At 38.8% G+C, this 21,390-nt stretch overlaps 1 protein-coding gene across 1 annotated transcript in view; it reads left to right on the top strand.

The window, feature by feature from the left end:
• The window catches only part of shtn1 (shootin 1), a 53,426-nt gene that overhangs the window by 27,082 nt on the left and 4,954 nt on the right, over positions 1–21,390 (top strand). The window contains exons 5-14 of the mRNA XM_055646925.1: positions 5,717–5,894; positions 7,507–7,604; positions 10,016–10,097; positions 11,788–11,882; positions 12,222–12,368; positions 14,476–14,629; positions 16,139–16,262; positions 17,145–17,203; positions 18,598–18,695; positions 20,377–20,439. Coding sequence (XP_055502900.1) covers positions 5,717–5,894; positions 7,507–7,604; positions 10,016–10,097; positions 11,788–11,882; positions 12,222–12,368; positions 14,476–14,629; positions 16,139–16,262; positions 17,145–17,203; positions 18,598–18,695; positions 20,377–20,439 — 1,098 coding nt within the window. The remainder of the gene's footprint in view (positions 1–5,716; positions 5,895–7,506; positions 7,605–10,015; positions 10,098–11,787; positions 11,883–12,221; positions 12,369–14,475; positions 14,630–16,138; positions 16,263–17,144; positions 17,204–18,597; positions 18,696–20,376; positions 20,440–21,390) is intronic.

The following is a 21,390-nucleotide window of genomic DNA, read 5'->3' as shown; positions in this document are numbered from 1 at the left end:
AAACCTTAAGGTTAAATATCTGTGCACATTCAGTCAAACAAACAAATACCATACCAACTAAAATCATTATCTGAAGCATTAATTGTCTCACTGTGAATCATAATTTTAAAGCAACCAATTTGCATTCAAAGGGAATTTACTGAACAACTATTTGCAAAAACATCTGGATATCATCCAAGATAGATTTGTTTTGCGAATATTTATCAAATGCATCCCAAAAAATCACCAAGGCTTTCATGACAGTTTTTAGAAAGATCATAGCTACAGGCAGGTGCAAACACTGCCATTTTCTTTCCAAATCATATGCTGCTATGATTTAGAAAAATATTGTCATTAGTCCAAAATCATGGTGCAATCCAACTAATAAAACTTGTCTACATCTTCACCACACAGACTCTCATGGTTCAAGAAAGGAGTTAACCATAAGTTTCACCAGGCCAGCAATATTTCCATCAATTTCCATGCTGAATTGAAATGAATACATTGCTTAATTTTGAATGGTTGATTTTGATTGAACACATACCGAAAACGGAGCTTTAATTGTATTATTAAATATTAGACATGCTCTATATACAGTTTCATAACATGAGCCGTTTCAAATTCTGAGTTGTCTGTTTATAACAGGAATATTATAATTCTAATTTTATTGGTTTTCCTTTTTAATTAAATTAATATTTAACTAAGTTGACATTCAAAAATATTACTGGTAGACAAAAATGCTGGAGAAACTCAGCGGGTGAGGCAGCATTTATGGAGAGAAGGAATAGGCGACGTTTCGGGTCGAGACCCTTCTTCAGAAATATTACTGGTATCTTAATGTTGCTCAACTTTTATCCTAAGTTTTACATTAAATGTCAGGTTACTGCTGGATCTTCAGAATATTTCAGCTCATGTATTTTTGTAAAGTTCATGTAAGGGATATTGGTATCAAAGGCATGGTCAGAATTTAATATCCCCAATGCCCTTGAGAAGTTCAGTTTAGAAATTCAACCTTAGAAACAGGCCCTTTGGCTCAGGTAGTCCACACTGACCAATGCCATTCACACTAGTCCTATGTTATTCTTCTTTCTCATCCACTACCTACACACGAGGGGCAATTTACAGAGGTCAATTAACCTGGAAACCTGGACATCTTTGGGATGTGGAAGGAAACGGAGCACCCAGAGGAAACCCACGTGGTCACTGGGAAAAACTGGAAACTCTGCACAGACAACACCCACGGTCAGGCGCAAACCCAGGTCTCTGCTGCTGTGAAGCATCACCTTTACCAGCTGTGCCACTGTTCTGATGAGCTGCCTTGTAGAATTGCATCAGTTAGAAGTATAGCCCCATTTGGTAGTTTCCGATTTAGACCCAGACGTGGTGAGGAAATGGTAATAAACGTTCGGAGAGCTTGCAAGGGTCTGTTTTCACTGAAAAAGTCTGACAGCGGCAAGGATAACTACTTATAATGTAAAATTTATGATAAAAGTTGATCAACATTGAGGTTGCAGTAATAGTTATGAACGTGGTCCAACTTTCTTCCATTTACTTTTTTGCACTTTAATTTCTCGTTGTTGGAACCTATGCATTTGGTAAATTGCTAAATCACTGTAGATTGTACACACTGTAGCTATTGGGAATGAGAGGAGGAATTTTCTCCCCCAGATTTAAAGTGTTGATTTTTGGTGGGTGATATTAAGCTACCTTTGTATTATTCTGAGTATTGTTCATCCAGGTAAGCGGACAATTCTGCATCTGATTCCTGGCAAGTAGTTAATATGTGGCCGACATTCTCAGGGGATTAGAAAATGAACCACTTGTTACGTAATACTCTTTGACATGTTCTCACAACGACATTTACCTACAATTCAATTAAGTTTCAAATTGACCCTTCCACCCCACCTAACCCCAGGATACTGATTGTGAGGAATTTGACGACAATGGTACTATTGAATGTCAAGGCGAAAGCAATAGAATCTCATGCTTGAGATACTATTGCTTAGCACTTAGATGGTGCAAATGTTATCTTTCACTAAGCAGCCCATATTGCCACTTGGGTCTGTGTGCACTCACAGACTTCTTTATCAACTAAGGTATTGCAAATTGAATTGAACCCTGTGTAATCATTGGCAAACAATCCTACTTCTGACTTTACAGCAAAGGCAATCTTTGGAGCAGTTATATTTGGTTGGGCCAAGACATTCCACTGAGAAATGTCAAGTGCAATATTCTATGGCTGAGATAATTGGCTTCAAACAACAAGAACAATTGTTCTTTGTATTAGATACCACTTCGGTTTTCTCTTGATTCCTATTGACATTGGTTTTACCAGGGCCCCTTGATCCTAACCCGGTCAAATGCTGCTTTGGTGACAAAGCCAGGCACTCTCACTTCTCTTTTGGATTTCTGCAGTTTGCCCACATTCAGGAAGGGAAAGTGAAGGAACCATGCACCTGTCTGCACTGGCTGGACAGCCATGGGAGGGTCAAAAGCTTCCAGTTCCTGAATGTACACATCTCTGATGATATGTCCTGGGCCCAGCACATCAATGCAATCACGCACAAAGCTTATCAATGTCTTCAGTTCCTCAGAATTGTGAGGAGATTTGGCATGTCATTGAAGAATCTAATGAACTTCTACAGATGCGCCATAGTGAAGATATTAACTAGTTACATAAACTAGGCCTGGTTTAGAAATTCGAATGCTCAAGAATGAAGAAAGTTGCACAAATTGGTGGACATTGCCCCGTCCATCATGACCTCCCCACCATCAAAGGGATCTACAGGAAGCATAGCATAAAGATGATCGCTAATATCATCAAAATCCCTCACGACCCTGGCCATGCTCCTACGGACCCGCTACGGACATTCTCCGAGTTCGAATTGGGCCCTTTAAGGGAAGATTATGTCTGTGTAACTTGATTGAATTGTTTGAGGTAATAAGACGGCTCATCGCATGTAGTACATTTAATGGAAACTGCTTGGAGTTTAAAGAGGAATTTGGCAGCGTCCAACCAGGAATGTAAAAACCTTTAGAATCTAAGAGAATTGTGGCATGTTGGATTCAATGTTTGGTCAATGAGAGAAAGTCAAGAAAAATATTTGTGATTATGTGCAATAATCTTTTTGCAGGCACATACTGGCCTCTTTGCTTTCAATGACATATATTGATGACTTAAAGACCTTCTCAAGATCTTGTTGCAACCTCCCAATATAGAGTCATACAGCATGGAAATAAGTCCTTTTAGTCCAACTTGCCCATGCTGACCAACATGCCCCACCTACACTAGTCCCACCTGCCTGCATTTGGCCATATCCCTCTAAACCTGCCCTATCCATGTACCTGTCTAAACACTTCTTAAACATTGCAATAGTACCTGCCTCAGCCACCTCCTCTGGTAGCTCGTTCCATGTCCCTAACATCCTTTGTAGAGCATGAGTTGCATACTAGTCAGTCCAGTGCCACTTGAAATATTTCCTTATCTTCAGGCGGTACTTACACATTCATTATGCATTTAAGATGTTTGTTGCCTGGCATAGAAATCACAACAGAAGACCTTTGCCTCCTCTACATTGAGAGAGCTGTTTTCCACCCTGAATCAGAGCCTCAGGCATTCCACCTTAATTTGCTCAAAGTGAACGATGGTGAAAGTGCATGCATTGCTGGGATCTTTGCATGGATTCACTGCTGGTATTTCATAAGGTTAAAATCCATTTCTTTAAGTGATCCAGTTTTGCTTATCAGGCTTTATCATTCTTTGCTTTGTCAGAGCTGTCTCTGCTCTTCACAGTTTTGAAGTGCACCATTATCAGATTCTTTGGGAGTATTTAGAATACGTTTAAAAGAGTACAGCGCATGGTTCCAAATGAATAACAAAGCAGCACATGTATATCCTAGTGATTTAAAATGTGGTTGACATTTCTTTGGTTTAGAATCCAATATAATAGCTGTACAATGTGATTTGTATAATAATAAGTGTGTGTACTATCCTCTTGGCACAAAGACTTCTGCATTTCTGCTGAGGTTCTATAAAGTGCTGGTCAGGCCACATTTGGAGTACTATGAGCAGATCTGGGCCCCATATCTGAGGAAGGATGGTGCTGGCTCTGCAGAGGGTTCAGAGGAGGTTTACAAGAATGATTCCAGGAATTAGTGGGTTAGCGCATATAAAGAGCATTTGCAGCACTAGGCCTCTACTCGCTGGCATTTAGAAAGTTGAGGGGAGACCTGATTGAAACTTACAGAATAATGATAAGCATAGATAGAGTGGTTGAAAGGATTTTTCCACTGGGATAGTCTGGGACCAGAGGTCATAGCCTCAGAAATTAAAGGCGCTCTTTTAGAAAGGAGGTGAGGGGGAACTTCTTTAGTCAGAGTTAAGGGCCTGTCCCACCAGCATGTGACCGCATGCGGCTAGCGCGACCTAACGTGGTCGCTTGAGCCGTACGGCCTCGCGGGGCCGGTCCCACTTCGATCGTCGGAGCCATATGGAGTTGTGCGGGGCTGGTCCCGACATCGCACGGGGCAAAAAATTCCGCGCGGCAACGGCCTGTCGGCCCACAGCCGTATTGAGGCCGTACGCAGCGCCTCAACGGGCGTACCCACCGTCCCGACGCCATACGCAGCGTCTTGATGGCGTACGCCTAGCGCATGGCGTTGCGTGATGACGTAACTGTCCGATGCAGTGCAACATCCAAATTCAGTCGGCCCGCCTCCTGCCCAGCTGATTGGTGAGTATGATGTTGGGACCAGCCCCGCACAACTCCAGACGGCTCCGCGGTTGGAGTGGGACCGGCCCCGCGAGGCCGTACGCCTCAAGCCAACACGTTTGGTCGCGCTAGACGCATACAATCACATGCTGGTGGGACAGGCCCTTTAATCCGTGGAACACATTGTCACAGAGATCTGTGGAGGCCATATCAGTGGATATTTTTAAGGCAGAGATAGACAAATTCTTGATTAGAATGGTTGTCAAGGGTTATAGGTGAAGGTGGGAAAATGAGATTAGGAAACATAGATCAGCCATGATTGAATGGTGGAGTAGACTTGAAGGGCCGAATGGCTTAATTCTACTCTTATAACTTGTGAACTTGTAACTTGTGAATTTTATATCTTCATCTCCAATAACTGCAATTGCCTGGTCACAGGTTACTCTACCTTTAAGTGATTATCGTCACTGGTGTCTTAGTATTCAGAGATGCTGGCAATCCAAACATAGTATATTCTGGAAATCATCTCACATTTTACCTTATCTTGTTTTTCCTTTCTTGAAAGAATGCCATAATATCGGTCAAGAATATATTTTTTGGATAGATGTGCATATTTCTCCAACTGGCCCATCAGTTTGTACCTTGGAAGTTCATCAACAGCTGAAGTAACACAGAGAACTGCAGATACTGGAGTCTTGAACAATACACTAAGCGCTGGAGTAACTCAGCAGGTCAAGCAGCATCTATGGAGGGAGGAAGCATCCTGACCCTAAACATTATCTATCCATTCCCTCCATAGATCCTGCCTAACCCACTAATTTACTCCAGTATTTAACACTAATGGCATGTAATTTAATCTTGTCTTGTGCCATGGCACTTGACGAATGATAGTAATATTTGATCTAAATATTGATCTTTTCAAAGTTGGAATAATTCTTTGTTCAAGGAATTTCTAAAGGAAAAATCCCTTAAAGACCCATTTTTAGTGAGAATGTGTTTACCTTTGCAAACCCTTTCATTTGCAGCTCCACAAGGACAATAAGAACCTTAAAAGAATCAGCATGCTCTGCATGGGGAAACTGGCAACAGATACGCTCCCTGTTGAGCTTTCCTTAGGAGAAGATTCAACAATTGATGCAACAAATATGCATTTAGACAAGGATGTTGGATGTACTTCAATAGAATGTCAACATCAAATTCAAGGTGAGTTAGTATGAGGAGAATGTTTTATTGATAATGGGGACATCCTAATGCCACCAATGCCTTCAATTGAAATTTAAAGAAAAGATGGTTATCAACAATTGCAGCAGCATCTTGATCAGCTGGTCAAGTGGGCTGAGGGATGGCTAATTGAATTTAATGCAGATAAGTGTGTGTTGCATGTTGGGAAGTCAAACCAGGGCAGGGCCCTAGGACGTGTTGTTGAGTAGAGGGATCTAGGAGTACAGGTACATTGTACTCCGAAAGTGTCATCACAGGGATATAGATGGGTTGAGAAAGTTTTCGGTATATTGGCCTTCATTGGTCAGGATATTGAGTATAGAAGTTGGGATGTTATGTTACAATTATATAAAATGTTGGTGAGGCTACATTTACAGTATTGTGTTCAGTTTTGATAACCCACTATAGGAAGGATGTGGTTAAGCTGGAAAGAGTGCAGAGAAGATTTACAAAGATGTAGCCAGGACTTGAGGGCCTGAGCTATATGGAGGGGTTGAGCAGTCTAGGACATCATTCCTTGGTGCGCAGGAGGCTGAGTGATGTTCTTATAGAGATGTATAAAACTATTAAGATAATAGATAGGGCACATATTTTTTTGCCCAGAGCAGGAGTATCAAGAGCTAGAGGACATAGGTTTAAGGTGAGAGGGGAAAGATTCAATAGGAACCTGAAGGGCATCTTTTTCACACAGAGGGTGATGTGTATATGAAACAAGTTGTCTGAGAATGTAGTTGAGATAGGAACTATAATACCATTAAAATACATTTTGACACGTCCCTGGAGAGGAAAGTTCATCAACAGCTGAGGTAACATGAACGGCAGACACCGGGAACTGCAGATACAGGTACTGGAGCCTTGTTTAGAGGGATATGGGCCACCCATAGGTAGGTGAAACTAACATAGCATGGGGCATCGGTTGGCATGGACAAGTTGAACTGTAGGGCCTGTTTACGTGCTATATGACTCTATTGCCATATTGTAGCATTGCTTAATTCTTGTAAAGTACTTTATGGATTAGAGATCATAGTTTAATGGAGGTTGTTTTTGATAATTGCCATAAATTGAATGTCTGGCCTTATTTGTAGAGTGAAGCAAATCTTGTAAGAGTCCATCATAAGCCCGTATTCACATATTGGTTTTTAATACACTATTTTAAAATGGTACACAGTCCAGTTTTGGGGTTCAATTAGGTCTATTTTGAGTTATTTTTTTTATTGTTGGTAAATGATACTGTAAAATGATTTTGAATTTGGATACTACGTAGACAACCAATGGCTGTGTTCAATGGCTAACCTGCAAATGTTTAAACTTATTTGTTTCCAATGACAGTTTCTGTTGTTTCCAAATATTCCAATCTTTGTTTCCATAATTAGCTGGTGAAGGAATAGCCGAAGTAAGTAAATGAATAATAGTCCATTCTGCTAAAGATTTTCATCTTGTTCAAACCCTATTGAAGCCAACCTAAACATAGATAGTGCTAAACACTGTTCCACTCCTTTCCTCTGAAATTCCTTATCTTAATATTTCTAAAAGTTCATCTCAATTATAAATTAAATCTATCGTTTATGTAAATTAAAATGTTTCTATAACATAGATCTTCGAGAAAAACTGACAATAGCACTGGAAGAGAAGAAGCAGTTGTCTTTTCAGCTGGAGACCATAAAAGGTCATTGCAAGGACTTGACTGCTAATGTAAGTATCCAATGCAAAAGATATCTTGTTGAAATAAAGAAAGGCTCTTGAAATAATTATGAGCACTATTTTAGCTGAGTGGTATTAATCTTCTGGAGTCTGAAGCGTCATCTGTCGATTACATCTCCAGATGCTGCCTGACCTGCTGAGTTCTCCAGCATTTTAGTTTTTGTTCAAAATTCCAGCATCTGCAATCTTTTGTGTCTCTATAGTATTAATCTTAACTTGGTAAAAGCCAAAAGATCATAGGTTCAAACTTCACATTCAAGATTGTGTATATTAATAATGCAATATTCCATTCCAAGTTAGATAAGGATGTGCCCGTTATACTATTTTTCCTGATATTCTAATCAATATTTATACACCACATCCGCTGGCTCCTCAAGACTACTTTTCAATTTTGTGTATTTTTGGCGTTTGAGGGGTTAACATTACTTGTGTGGTAATACTTCAAAAGTTAATCATGGCTGATTTAGTGTCATAGCTTTTAATATACAGAAGTTTCCTAATCTCCCATTGCCACCACATGTCTCATGTCTTCGTAGTTCATTTACATTTAAGACCTGGCTTCAGATTGAATGAAATTACTTAAAATCTTAATTAAAAAATCTACCATATTATGATCTGCATGCCCCCTCCCCTCCCTGCAACATCCCAAGGCCCTTTAACTATAGTTCACCAATTTGCTCCTTCTCATTGCACAAAACTGGATTTAAAATCGCCTGTTCCCTCACTAGTTCTATAACATATTGATCTAGAAAGCCATCTTTCGTGCATCCCATGAATTCATTTCCCACACTATTGAAGCTAATTTGGTTTGTCAAGCTGATATAGATTGAAGATGGCCAATAATATTGTATATATGTTATATGCACATTTATTTTCCTGGTTTCCCCTTGCCCTACTTACCATTACAGATTGGGGACAGGGCATTTATACCTTATACCAATGTTTTCTGTCCTTTGCTGCTGATTTTAATGTTTAACTTTCTGATCTCAGTTCCTTCCCCTCAACTACTTTTTATATCATTTGTTCAAATCAGACACATTAAATCTACTCCAACTGCTCATCCATTTTGTCATATTTTATTAAAATTTTGTATCATGAAACATTTTATACTCAATATTAGTCACTTTGTAAATGTCTGTGTAATGGCTTCAAAATTAATTAATTCATTAAAAATAGTATTTCATTGCCAGTGAATATTTGGGATTCTAGGATTGTGATAGGTACTATACAAATGAAAATGCTTGATGTAAATCCTTAAAGCAGCTTTTACAATTCACCGTGTTAATTGCATGACGAAAATAGTTATATGTGACTTTGCCCACAGGTAAAATGCAGTCAAATACATTATATTGATGCAACAAACAAAAATCTTAAATATCATCATTTGCCTGAGAATAATTTTGTAACATTAGTTCTTTCATATTATTTCAGGGCATGGTTTATTTTCCTTAATGCAATTTTTAACATTGTTATTCTCACAACATTTCTGTTTTGAAGCTTTATTCTGGGATTGAGATGCATGTAGCAGAGAGAAAATATTGACCTTATTGACATCTTAGAATCGTGGCCGTGAACAGAGGATAAACAAGAGCTAAGAGGTTATTGAATGTTTTCTCAAGACAGTCCAATTAAGTGAGATAGAGTGGCAACATTATTGATCAGATGCTAAATCCACCTTTTTGATGATGGTTAAAAGGTTAAAAGCAGGAGGGAAGAAAACTGGTAGAATGCACTAATGAAAGGAGCAACAATTGGTACCTGCTGTTCAGTTGTATCAAAGAAATCAAGCAGAGATTAAAACTAAAATGCTAACCACTGAAGGGAACATCAGTCAGCACCTGAAAGATTAAAGAGAGGTATTGTTTCAGTGGATCAATATTTACTGAGTTTTTTTTGAAAAACGATAAAGATAATAAAATAAAACGATACAATAATCTACAAAGAAATTCATTGTGAATTTGGCACATTTTGAAATGCTAAGTATTATTGAAAAGTTCTTCAATATAAATATATAAATGGTTCAGTATAAACCAGCTAAGAGATGTGAAAAATATCTCCAACTACGGATCAACTAAAACAACGACCAATTATTTACTCCAATTAGCAACATGGCACATAGAACAGGTAATGTTTATCCTTGAAATCTGGCTTATATTTTAATGTTATTCCCTTTGGGATAAAGACAGCATTTGACCAAGTAGGGTATCAAGGAGCCCTGGTAAAACAGGTCAATGGACATTAAGGGAAAATGTTTGGGCTTGTACAAATGACATGCCATCTGACTTCTCAAATAGTTTCCTCATTGTAGATAAGCATAAATATCTCTAATAGATATTACTTTTAGGTGTTATTTTAGTGATGCTGGTATTTATTGTAATATATATTCCTTTTAATTTTTCTAGTTACAAAAAGAAGAAGAAAGAAACATTGTTCTGGCTACAAAAGTTGACAAACAAAATCAAATTCTAGCCAAGTACAATAAAGGTTTTTGAACTTTTAATTCATAAGTATTGTTCTAGATCAATAGATTGGTAAAACTGGATAGAAAACAATTGCTCTATTTTACACTAAAATATAAATTAAACTTATTGAAGTATGCTATGGCAGAGAGAGTCTGACAGAACTCTCATCAGAGAGGGGAGAACGTCTTCAAAGTAGGCATGCCTTGAAGACCTTTCACAATGAAGATGTAGACAAGTAACTGCAGACGCTGGTTTACAAAACAAGACACAGAGTGGTGGAGTGAAACAAGAGGTCAGGCCGCACCTGCGTCAGGAAATAGACTGGATATTTTGGGTAAAGACCCTTCCAGTGACCTGAACCGAAATGCCATCAATCCATGTTTTCCAGAGATGCTGCCTGATCCGCTGAGCTACTCCAGCACTTCGATGGGTTTTTTTGGAAACCAGCATCTGCAGTTCCTCGTATTGCCAATTATGGAGACTATATTGGCATCTGCCCCAATCATTAAGCAGAAAAACGTGCCAGTGTACAGATGTAAACATTCTTCTGACTTCCTCCTTGCATTCATATTACTTTCTTTCATAATACACAGACATATTTCAGCAAAATGTTCTCTCCTCAAGGTACTAGTTTAATCTTGCAAACAATATAAACACTTATACCTCTCCTGACATCCACTTGCCTCATTTGCTAATACAAAACGTTAATTATTATTGAAGAACGTTTTTTAATTCAGCACACTTTTGTAGTAATAGGTGAAAACTGAAGATATTGGTGCAGGGCATAGCATGCAGTGGAAAGGTGTGGACCTTAAACGTCCACTGTCCATTTCCCTCCACAGATGCTGCCTGGCCCACTGTGTCCCTTTTATATTCCAGCTTTTCCTTTAACTTACTGATTCTTTATTTTCTATATAGTTGCTGTTAAGATTGAGTAAGGTTGCATGCTTTCTTTCAAAGTAGAAAGTAAATCAAAATTGTCCCCATATTTTGAAAAGGAAATATAATGTAATGAAATGTGTGATTACCCCACATCTTCATTGTGTAATGAAGGAAAAATATTGGGCTTTGGATCTGGAATATTAATGGGTGCCTTTGTATTTTCTCTTTCTCTTATCATTTTCAGGGAGCATTTTCCTTTCAAAAGAGAATGTAAGAGTTGGATAAGCAGATTCTGCTCCTCGGGTGGCAATGAGTTTAAGTGAGGGAGCTGGACAGTGTCCATCCATTTTCTCCATCAATAAAACCTGGTGCTCCACCTAGTGATGTAAAAGAGAACTTGCTCAAATAAAGCAAACAATCAGGATTATTTAAGCATGAGAATCTAGTTTGGTCTTTCGTGAATTTGGATTCAAAGGTGTGAACTCCAACTCTAATTGTTTTTCCAGAATCAAGTGCTATAGTATCGTGGCTATGGAGGCGTGAATATTTATTTTTGAGCTTCTTTTCAAACAGTAAATTTAAAAAAAAAGAATCATGTAATAATTATTGGAATAGATTTTAATACATCTTTTTCTAACTCAAGTAGTGATAATCAGATATCCAAATAATCCCAAAAGACCTTTATTTATTTTTTAACTTGGATTTAAGTGGCACATACTGCACACACTTTAATTTTATCTGCATATTTGAAGCATACTCAGATTCGCAAGTTCTGTGCAATAATATAATACACTTTATCGTTGAATGTTAATTATTTGTGTTTATCCAAGTTTCCACTTTGGCCCTGGAGGAATACGAAAGCTTGGAGCAAAGTCTAGAAATGGAGAAAGATCTCCGAGAGGAGGCAGAGTCTTTTGCTCATGAGGTATGAAGATTAATTGGTGTTTTGTGAATCACAGTGTATCTGATCAGTTAGAGGCACTCCAGTCTGCAGAAAAGAGGTACACTACCAAAAATAGTGGCAGCAATAAATCTGCTCATTAACACATTTTGCAGTGACATGCTAAGTACATAGACAAAATAACATTAATATCAAATCAACCCATCTGGCTCATGGTACATTTTGTCCGATATGCAAACATGGATTTTCAAATGTGGGGAACAAGATATCTCGTGGCCTTGTTTTGCAGAAAACTAAAATAGGGGATTAATTTAGACAGAAATCCAAACGCTCGAATTTAGAATTTATTTGTCCTCACTTCAGATGCTTATCGAACAAAAAAAATTAAAACGGCAAAGCCGGGTTCTTATTCAGAATATGGTGCCTCACGAGCAGCTAATGAAAGCTCTTGACGACCTTGCAATTGTGACAGAGGTAATGGAGAAGGAAAGAATTCTGCATGAGAAGAAGGTAAGATGCCCACACTCTCAAAGGAGATCACTTATGTCATAAGGGAGCACTGTATAATGGAAATATATTTTTTTCAAATTTGTGGGATACTGTGGTTAGGTTGGCTTAGCAATGAAAATTCACCCATTGTCAAGTATTGGATTAGACTCGCTTGAAGGCCAAGCGTGATGTTTGTGAACTATATTATTTGTAGAACAGTCAAACAGCTGCTTGGTTACTTTTAACTGATACAAATGTTTGTTCAAAGCATTTTCTTAAAATCTGGGGGAGTGTGCACGTGCGCGCTTTTAACTTTTTGATGTCTACAGAGCTAATGCTGTTTAAGGAGTTGCTGAGTGGGCTGAATCTAATGCAGAATGAGTTGGGTGCCTTGAGGAAGGAGTATATTCATATGTGGCTGCAATTCAAGAGTTCCAAACATCCAATGAGTGATGTGACATGGCTAGAATTAATTGTTATTACTTCCTGAATAGCATGCATTGGAAATAATCCAAGGGGAAAGAATTTATTGTATTTGGTAACAAACTGACTACTATCTATAACAATAACATATGAAGTGCTTTGGAAGATTGGCAATGACCCACATTTGCATCAGTCTTCTGGGCAAACCAGACTCTCTGCGATTTGTACACAGAAAAGTATGTCTATGGAGAAAGCCGCCTCTCTTGCAGTACATTTAGCCGTGAATGGACAATGCATTTCGAATACCGAGACAATACCGAGACAAATCCAATGTCAGGATCCTGTTCATTGACTACTGCTCGGCTTTCAACACCATCATACTGTACTGACTGATCCCTAAATATTTGGCTCTTGGCCCTGGGACCTCCATCTGCATTTGGCTCTGGACATGTTGACTGGCAGACCCCAGTAGATTAGAATTGGTCCTAATATTTCCTCCACCCTCGGGGTTGCATGCCCAGTTCCCTGCTCTACTACCTGTATTATCAACTCCATCTTTAAGTTCACTGATGATACCACTGTTTTCACTCAGATCTACAACAATCATGAGATAAATGATTGAGAGCCCTGTGTCATGGTGTCAGGGCAATAACCTAGTTCCTTAATTTCAACAAAGTGAAAAAGTTGGTTGCTGACCTAAGCAAGCGAGGAAGTGAACACAACTCTGTTCTCACCCACAGAGCTGCTGTTGACAGCTTCAAGTTCCAATGCATCTACAGTGCATTCAGAGAGTATTTAGCCCCCTTCACTTTTTCCACATTTTTTTACGTTTCAGCCTTATTCTAAAATGGATTAAATTTTTTCAATCATCAATCTACACACCATACCCCATAATAAAAATGCAAAAACATGCGATAGAAATTAAAAAGAAATAGCTGAAATATCACATTTACATAAATATTCAACCCTTTACTCAGTACTTTGTTGAGGCACCTTTGGCAGTGATTACAGCCTCAAGTCTTCTTGGGTATAAGCTTGGCACACCTGTATTTCTCCCATTCTTCTCTGCAGATCCTCTCAAGCTCTATCAGGTTGGGTGGGGAGCATCGATGCACAGCTATTTTCAGGTCCTCCAGAGACGTTCGATCGAGTTCAAGTCCGGGCTCTGGCTGGGTCACTCAAGGACATTCCCCATCCAACCTGATGAACCTACAGAGGGTGGTGAATGCAGCCGGTCCATCACATGCTCATCACTTCCCTCCATCCAGTCCAGCTTTTCCATGTTTCGATCAGGAAACCTGGATGTGTAGTCAAGGATGCCTGCCACCCTGGTCATTCCTTTTTCTCTCATCTACCTTGTGGGAGAAGATTGCATGAACTTGAAATTTCCTCGACCAGATTTAAGAACAGCTTCTGCCCCACAGTAGAACCAATAATCTCCTCACAGCCTCTCCATGTACTATTACACTTAACTCTACCTCATTCAGTTAATCCATTGTTGTTCTTTAATATTATTTTGCACTACTTGGTTTTTGCACTGCATTCTTGCAACATTCTGCTGTTCTGCACCTGTCATGTATTTATTGGTCTGCACAGTTAAGGTCATAATTGAAATAGAGGATATGAGATTACATGTGCATAAATACAAGATGCGAGTGAAATAGCACAGAAAGAAATCTAATGTGAGCCTTTTTTTAATTGTAAGATAAAGGAAATGGAGGAACATCTAAATAATTCCAGACTTCAGAAAGAGCTAAACTCACTGAGGAAGCAGCTTACACTTTTTGAAGAAGACAAAGATGAACTCAAACTTAAGTGCAAAATATCTGATCAGCAAGTTAACGATCTGAAACATACCAGTAAGTTGTCCGTGCTTTGATGTGATATAGATCTGAAAATCGAGGCATGCAAGATTGCGGATCCTGGAGTAAAAACAAATTGTTGAGGAACTCAGCAGGTTGAGCAACATGTGCTGAGGCAAAGGGTAGTCGATGTTTCAGGTCAAGATCCTACACTGATGCAGGATCTCAACGCAACACATCAGTGAAAGATTTTTAAAGATTCATTTCAACTTTGTATAGATTATACAGATCCAACTGGAATTCGTGGAACAATTTGCAAAACTATTTGTAAACCTAATTTTCTAACAGCTCTCCTGAGAATGCATGAGGGACTTTTAGTTTCTTGAAAAAATGAACTGATCCTGAATTGCAATACAAATATAAAAATGTAGCAATTTTTCCAATTTAATCTGGTTGTGTGATGAAGTGGTATTTTGTGCTTTCCATAAAATACATTTTATCTGCTTTTATATGTTATGAAACTGCAATTTGCATTTATATTGCTTTTCTCATGTTCAGGCAAATACCTTTGTGCTCTTTGTAATAAGGGAGAAGGAATTGGAGGATATACACTTGAACAGTTGTGAAAAAATGGAGAAGATAAGAGAGGGAATGTAGGTACAAACAAATGAAGAAGTGTGCCGGCAAGCCGAAGGGAAAATAGCTACAAGGAGATAATTGCCTGAAGTATACTAAATGGGTAAATAAATGGCCAACAGTTGTGGAAGGAAGGGAACAAGCAACTTTTTAAATGGAATTTTGTATGTGTGCAGACAACGTAGATGTATTTTAAGATAAACCATGACAAGGAAATGAGCGCTAAAATTACATTTGTTGAGGCATAGGGAAGCAGCATAACTGAAAGGCAGAGATTTCAACATCGAGGAGCTCTCAGTCTCGGGTAGAGACTGATGTCGGGAAGGTCCAAAATCGCTGGAGGTTCTACCAGCCCCGACCCGGGGTGCGATCGCCCGGCACAGGAAGCTGAGATGCCCCCGATGTGGGAGTTTGATCGCCCCGATGCTTGAAGTGTTTATGGTAGGGGAAACGATATGGTGAGGGAAGGTGAACTAGGTCTAAAAGGGAAGAATTGAAAACTAAAATACTGAGGTGGATGAAAATCTGAAATATAAATAAAATACTCAGTTACTCAGCAAGAATGCAGCATCTGTGGAGAGAGAAACAGTTAATAGTTTTCAGGTTAATAATCTTGTAACTAACCTTAAAGATAAATTAGAAATTAGCAAGTTTTAAAATTTAGAGTAAGTAAATGCTAAAAATACTGAGTAGGTGGAATGGAATTAGTTTAACCTCCAGCTAAGGAAGGAGCTAAGGACAGATTACCCTAATGGGAATTACAGAGGGACAGGACAACAGAGTGTGATCATTTTGTCAACTACAAATAAATTCACTGCACTGATAAAAATCTAAGTGTTGTATCTTGTGAATAAATGTAAAAATGCTCCTATAATTTTCTATCACATTTAAGTACTTAAGTAATTTTAAATGCTGGTACTTCTGTTCCAGTTGATGAACTGCAGAAACGCATCCAACAAGCGGAAAGCTCTACACCACCACCACCACCACCGCCTCCACCTCCACCTCCACCTCCACCTCTTCCAAAGCTATCACCATCTGCAAATCCACTAAAGTAAGAACAATGCTTACTTACCTATGATGCATTTTTTGACATACAATCATTTAGGACTATGATGTTGGCATGGTTTATAGTGCTTCAGATTTGTAAAGTCAAATGCTAATCATCGAAGAAGGATCCCGACCCAAAACCTCGACTGCTCATTTCCCTCCACAGATGCTGCCTGACCCACTGAGCTTGTCCAGTACTTTGTGCTGAGCTAAACTATTATATTTTTGGTGCAGAATTTAGAATAATAGAAAGATGACAAGATGTTTTAACAATGTCGCTGCAAATAGATTCATAGAATCACACAGCATGGAAACAGACTCTTCGGCCCAACTTGCCTACGCGGTCAAAGATGCTCCATCTACATTAGTCTCACCTGCCTGCCTTTGGCCCATAATCCTCTGGAATATTCTGTGCTTCCAGGAGGAAACCAAACTAGCAACATTTGATTGTCAAAGGGATATTTGCCATTCAGTTGTTTCTTCTCTATCCTTCTGTGTGTCCGTGTCTGATTTTTTTTAGCTTCCCCAAAGCAACCGTGTTATGACAGAAATCATTCTGTTATTAACAGGATCATCCGTTCATTATGGCTAGGAAGAAACTGCAGATGCTGGTTTACACCAATGATGGATACAAAATGCCGGACCGCCTCAGCGGGCCAGGCAGCATCTCTGATGAGAAGGAATGGGTGATGTTTTGGAATGGGACCAAAACGTGTCTCATTCCTTCTCGATCCGAAACGTGTCTCATTCCTTCTCTCCAGAGATGCTGCCTGTCCTACTGAGGTACTCCAGCATCTTCAGTTCGTTAAATGGATGAGTGATGTAAAATGTCTCAGAGAGTTACTTTAATGGGAGTTTAAGAGCAAGGTGTACATTTTTTCAACAGAAATCTTATGATGATCATTTGTAAAAAACAGAAAGCATCCAATTTGTCGCAGGAATCGGGTGAGACCATCAATTTTACATTTTATACAGTTCATTGTGGGTGTAAAATAAGTTAGATTTAATAAAATACAATTCTGATCAGAAAATGTGTAACCTTGTGATGTCCAATAGTTGACAGAATTAGTTATTATATTGTTGTTCCAGACTGCAGTTGTGTTTTGGCAATGAATAGTGCTGACGGTGTTTCTTACAATTTAACAAAAATTCAAGCATGGTAATGATGAAGTTCACTCCTGCAGCAAGATGTGGACTACAATCAGACTTGAGCTAATAAATGGCAAAAGCTTTTGGAACATGTGAGCCCCTTTCAATGGAATTTTCTTAAGATTGCAGCTCTGACAACTTTCAAGAAGTTTGACACTATCCAAAGAAATGCTGCCCATTTGATGGTATACTTCCATCTCTTAAACATGACATCCCCAACAAACAATCCTTGTCAATGAATTGGTCAAGGACGCAGGTGGATAGGAACAGCTACAACCTTTTTATCTGGTTGCTAACCATTTCAACTCCTCTTCTCATTCCCATATTGACCTGTCTGTCTTGGGCCTCCTCCATTGTTAGAATGAGGCCACATGCAAACTGGAGGAACAACACCTCATATTCTGCTTGGGTAGCTTAAAAATCCAATGGTATGAACATTGAATTCTCCAATATTAAGTAACTACAAATCCTACCCCACCCCCTCTTGTGCCCCACCTGTAAGCGCATCAATTTTTTCCCTCACTGACCCTTTCTCCACCCACCTACATTCCTTCCTCTAGCTTCACAATTCACAACCCTTCCATCCCTTTGTCCCACACTTGTCTTTTCATTTCTGGCCTTTGTCCACCAACCCCCACCTGCCCATCCATCGAATCAACCTACTCCCTGCCAGGGTTGGTCCAGCCACTCCACTCTTCAAGTTGTTTATGCTGCCTCCCTACAATCATTCTGAAGAAAAGTCCGGCCTGAAACATTAGCTATCCATGTTCTCCAGCGATGCTGCTTGACCTGCTGAGTTACTGCAGCTCATTCTGCTATTTTTTGTAAACGAGCATGTGCAGTTCCTTGTATTTGCATCTCTCCTTTTAATTCTTATTTTCTATTACAATTATTTTGTAATCATTGAGCTAATAAATGACAAAAAACATTATGTATAAGAGGAACTAAATGTATGCAATTGAAGCTTTCTCTGTAAACATAATATAGAGAAATACTATGGCCTTCTATCACCAGTATGATAATTGGAATACAATATCAGCCCAATGCCCTTCCAAACATTGTATTTTCATTTTTTTAAATATTGAAGATATTTACATAATTATAATACAAAACATCTTTGGATGATAAAGATACATACAAGTTACATGTGTCATTTTTTTAAAAACTATTATTTTCCCAACCTTCTAAAGACGGATCCTTGGATGAGGTGAAGAAACAAGCAGTTGATGAAATGTTGGAGAGAATTAAGAAGGGAGTTCAGCTTCGGAAAGTTAATTGTCCTAACATGGTAACGGTCTCATTATAATTTTATTTTATTTGGAGCATAATGCATTTCTTCCTTTTGAGAATTTGAAATCTATGCACAACATCCTCAAATTAGTTAATATATTTTGTAGTTGAGGAACCCGAAATCAGTAATTTAATACATTGACATTTGTAGAATTAATAATATGTCTCCTTGTGGAATGGGGAAATGAAAATCTTGTTTAATTTAAACATGGAGATGACTAACAATAGAGCAAATGGGTATCCTGGCTGCTCATTCCAATATAAAGAGTTGAGATTATCAAAGAGTGGCACAGTGGTAGAGTTGCTGACTTTCAACACCTTCAGCACTGGAGACCCGGGTACGATCACGAGCACAGGGGGTGTCTTTGCAGAGTTTGTACGTTCTCCCCGTGACCGCGTGGGTTTTCTCTGAGATCTTTGGGTTCCTCCCATACTCCATAGATGTACAGGTTTGTAGGTTCATTGGCTTTGAATAAATGTATTGTATTGTATTCAATTTATTGTCATTGTCTCATATTAGAGACAACGAAATGAATTTTCCTTACAGTCAAGTATCATAATAAATAAATAAATAATAAATAAAACATATTAAAATTTAAAAAAAAGCACAAACACAGAAGTCCACGACACAACACAACACAGTGGCACCAAAGTTGAGGAAGGTACCATAGTCCAGCCAGCCTCCCTTCTGATCTTCCCAGATGTTCACCCGTGGTCGGGGCCTCCCAAGCACCCGCAGTCGCCGCCACGGGCGGCACGATGCTCAGGCCCTCATGCCGGGCTGATGGAACACTGACGCCGAACCCCGACGGAGAACATCCTCAGCGGCCCGGACCTCCAGATCAGCAAATGTAAAATTGTCCCTAGTGTGTGTAGGATAGTGTTAATATGTGGGGATCGCTGGTCGGCCCAGAGTCGGTGGGCCGAAAGACCTGGTTCCGCGCTGTATCTCTAAACTAAAATAAACTAAACTAAAGATTAGGAATAGTTTGTCAGCATTTGCAGCTGTACTGTAACTCATTTGTCAACCTTATCCCCTGTATTTCTACAAATGTTTTGGCTTTTGTATTTTACACTCAACCAGCTCGAGGTAGGAGAAACTTCTCATCCAGCTCCCAACCTTAGAACATTATATTGCTTCTTATTTAGTTCTGGCTGTGTCAATCCAATAAAATTGTTTATCCCTCTATTTGCATAATTTTGATTTATCATACTCTTAATAAATACATTGTATGCTTTTATATTCTGATTTCTAAACAGTTGCTTCGTTCTTAAATTCAGTAACATATTTAATTTTTAATTTTTTTCACGAAGTAACATATGCATGCTTCATCTGTTTGTAGTTTTTTTCAAATCTACACATTGACGTATGAAATAAACTTGACAGCAATAATACATTTATTTAATTCTGTGATTATCACTTCATTTAAGACTCTATAAGTTTTAAATGTAATTGTGAATTGCAGACACAAACATAATTGTCAATCCTATTGTTTTACTTCCTGGAAAGGGTTTTCACTATAGTTCATCTATTTTTCTTCCATTGCCACCTTATCTCCAATTAAACAATGCTGTATATTTAATTCTGAATAGTTTTGAGATTTCTGTACCTATTAATCAGTTTTGGACTTGATTGATTGATTTGTTTTTGGTTACATTTCCATTTTATTTGCTTCTAGACTCCACTTACTAAGAATGCACCTCAAGAATATACTGCGCTACGCGAGCTCAGGGGAATACTGGTGAGTAATAGTTAACTATTAAGTAATAGTTCCAGTTTACCTAAAATCTTTCTCTACATCCTTTAGGTTCATTTGTAATTGCATAGCAATTCCCTGAAGACACCATTGTTAGAAAATACCTGAAAGTAGTCTGGAGCAGTTTGGCCCTTTTTTTTGTTCAATATGTGGCATTTCCACTTTTTAATTGGACTTTCATTGTTTTCCTCACGTAGGCCACTAGTGCAGGGAACAGGAAGTAGGAAGATGTGGCCTCAGTTGGATAACTATCGGCTTTGTATTGATCCTTATAAAGTAACATAATCTGCCTAACTAGTCTAATTGATAGAGATGACCTAATGATTGGGAATAAACAAGGTAAAGAAGATTATAGCCATTGCCTACTGGATGCACAGATGCTTTTTATTAGGTTAGGACTCTGAGGTGTTGCCACAGTCCAAATTGATTCACGCTCTGCGCGATACATGCCAACGCTAATAGGCGCACCTTCCTTCTTTTGATTGTGAGCTGAAGCATGGGGAATAACGTAATATCATGAGGAAAACAGATATTTTTTTGTACATGTGTGGAGAAGGCATTTATCCATCTCAAAAGCTGTAACATTGGAAAACACAGAGGCAAATGTCTGAGTAACCATTAATAATGCCATTTAAATAAAAATATTCCATTTTCCTTCACTCTGCATTTTTACACAACTTGGAGGAAATCAGCAGCATCTGTGGAGGGAATAGACAGACAACATTTCAGATCATGACTGGAATCTATCCATTCCTTCCATAGATGCTGTCTTACCCACTGAGTTCGTCCAGCACTTTGTGTTTTAATTCAAGGAGGGGGAATGCCAGCCATGACTGGGACATGAAGCACTCCTACCTCCGTGTCAGAGATTTGTGTCCTCCAACCTCGACTTCAGAAAGTTAAATACAATAATCTTGGCTGTCACTGCCAGAGCAG

Source organism: Leucoraja erinacea, chromosome 15 (genome assembly GCF_028641065.1).
Source record: "Leucoraja erinacea ecotype New England chromosome 15, Leri_hhj_1, whole genome shotgun sequence".
NCBI lineage: Eukaryota > Metazoa > Chordata > Chondrichthyes > Rajiformes > Rajidae > Leucoraja > Leucoraja erinaceus.
Note: the sequence above shows the minus strand (reverse complement) of the source record. Positions and strands in the feature narration are given on the sequence as shown.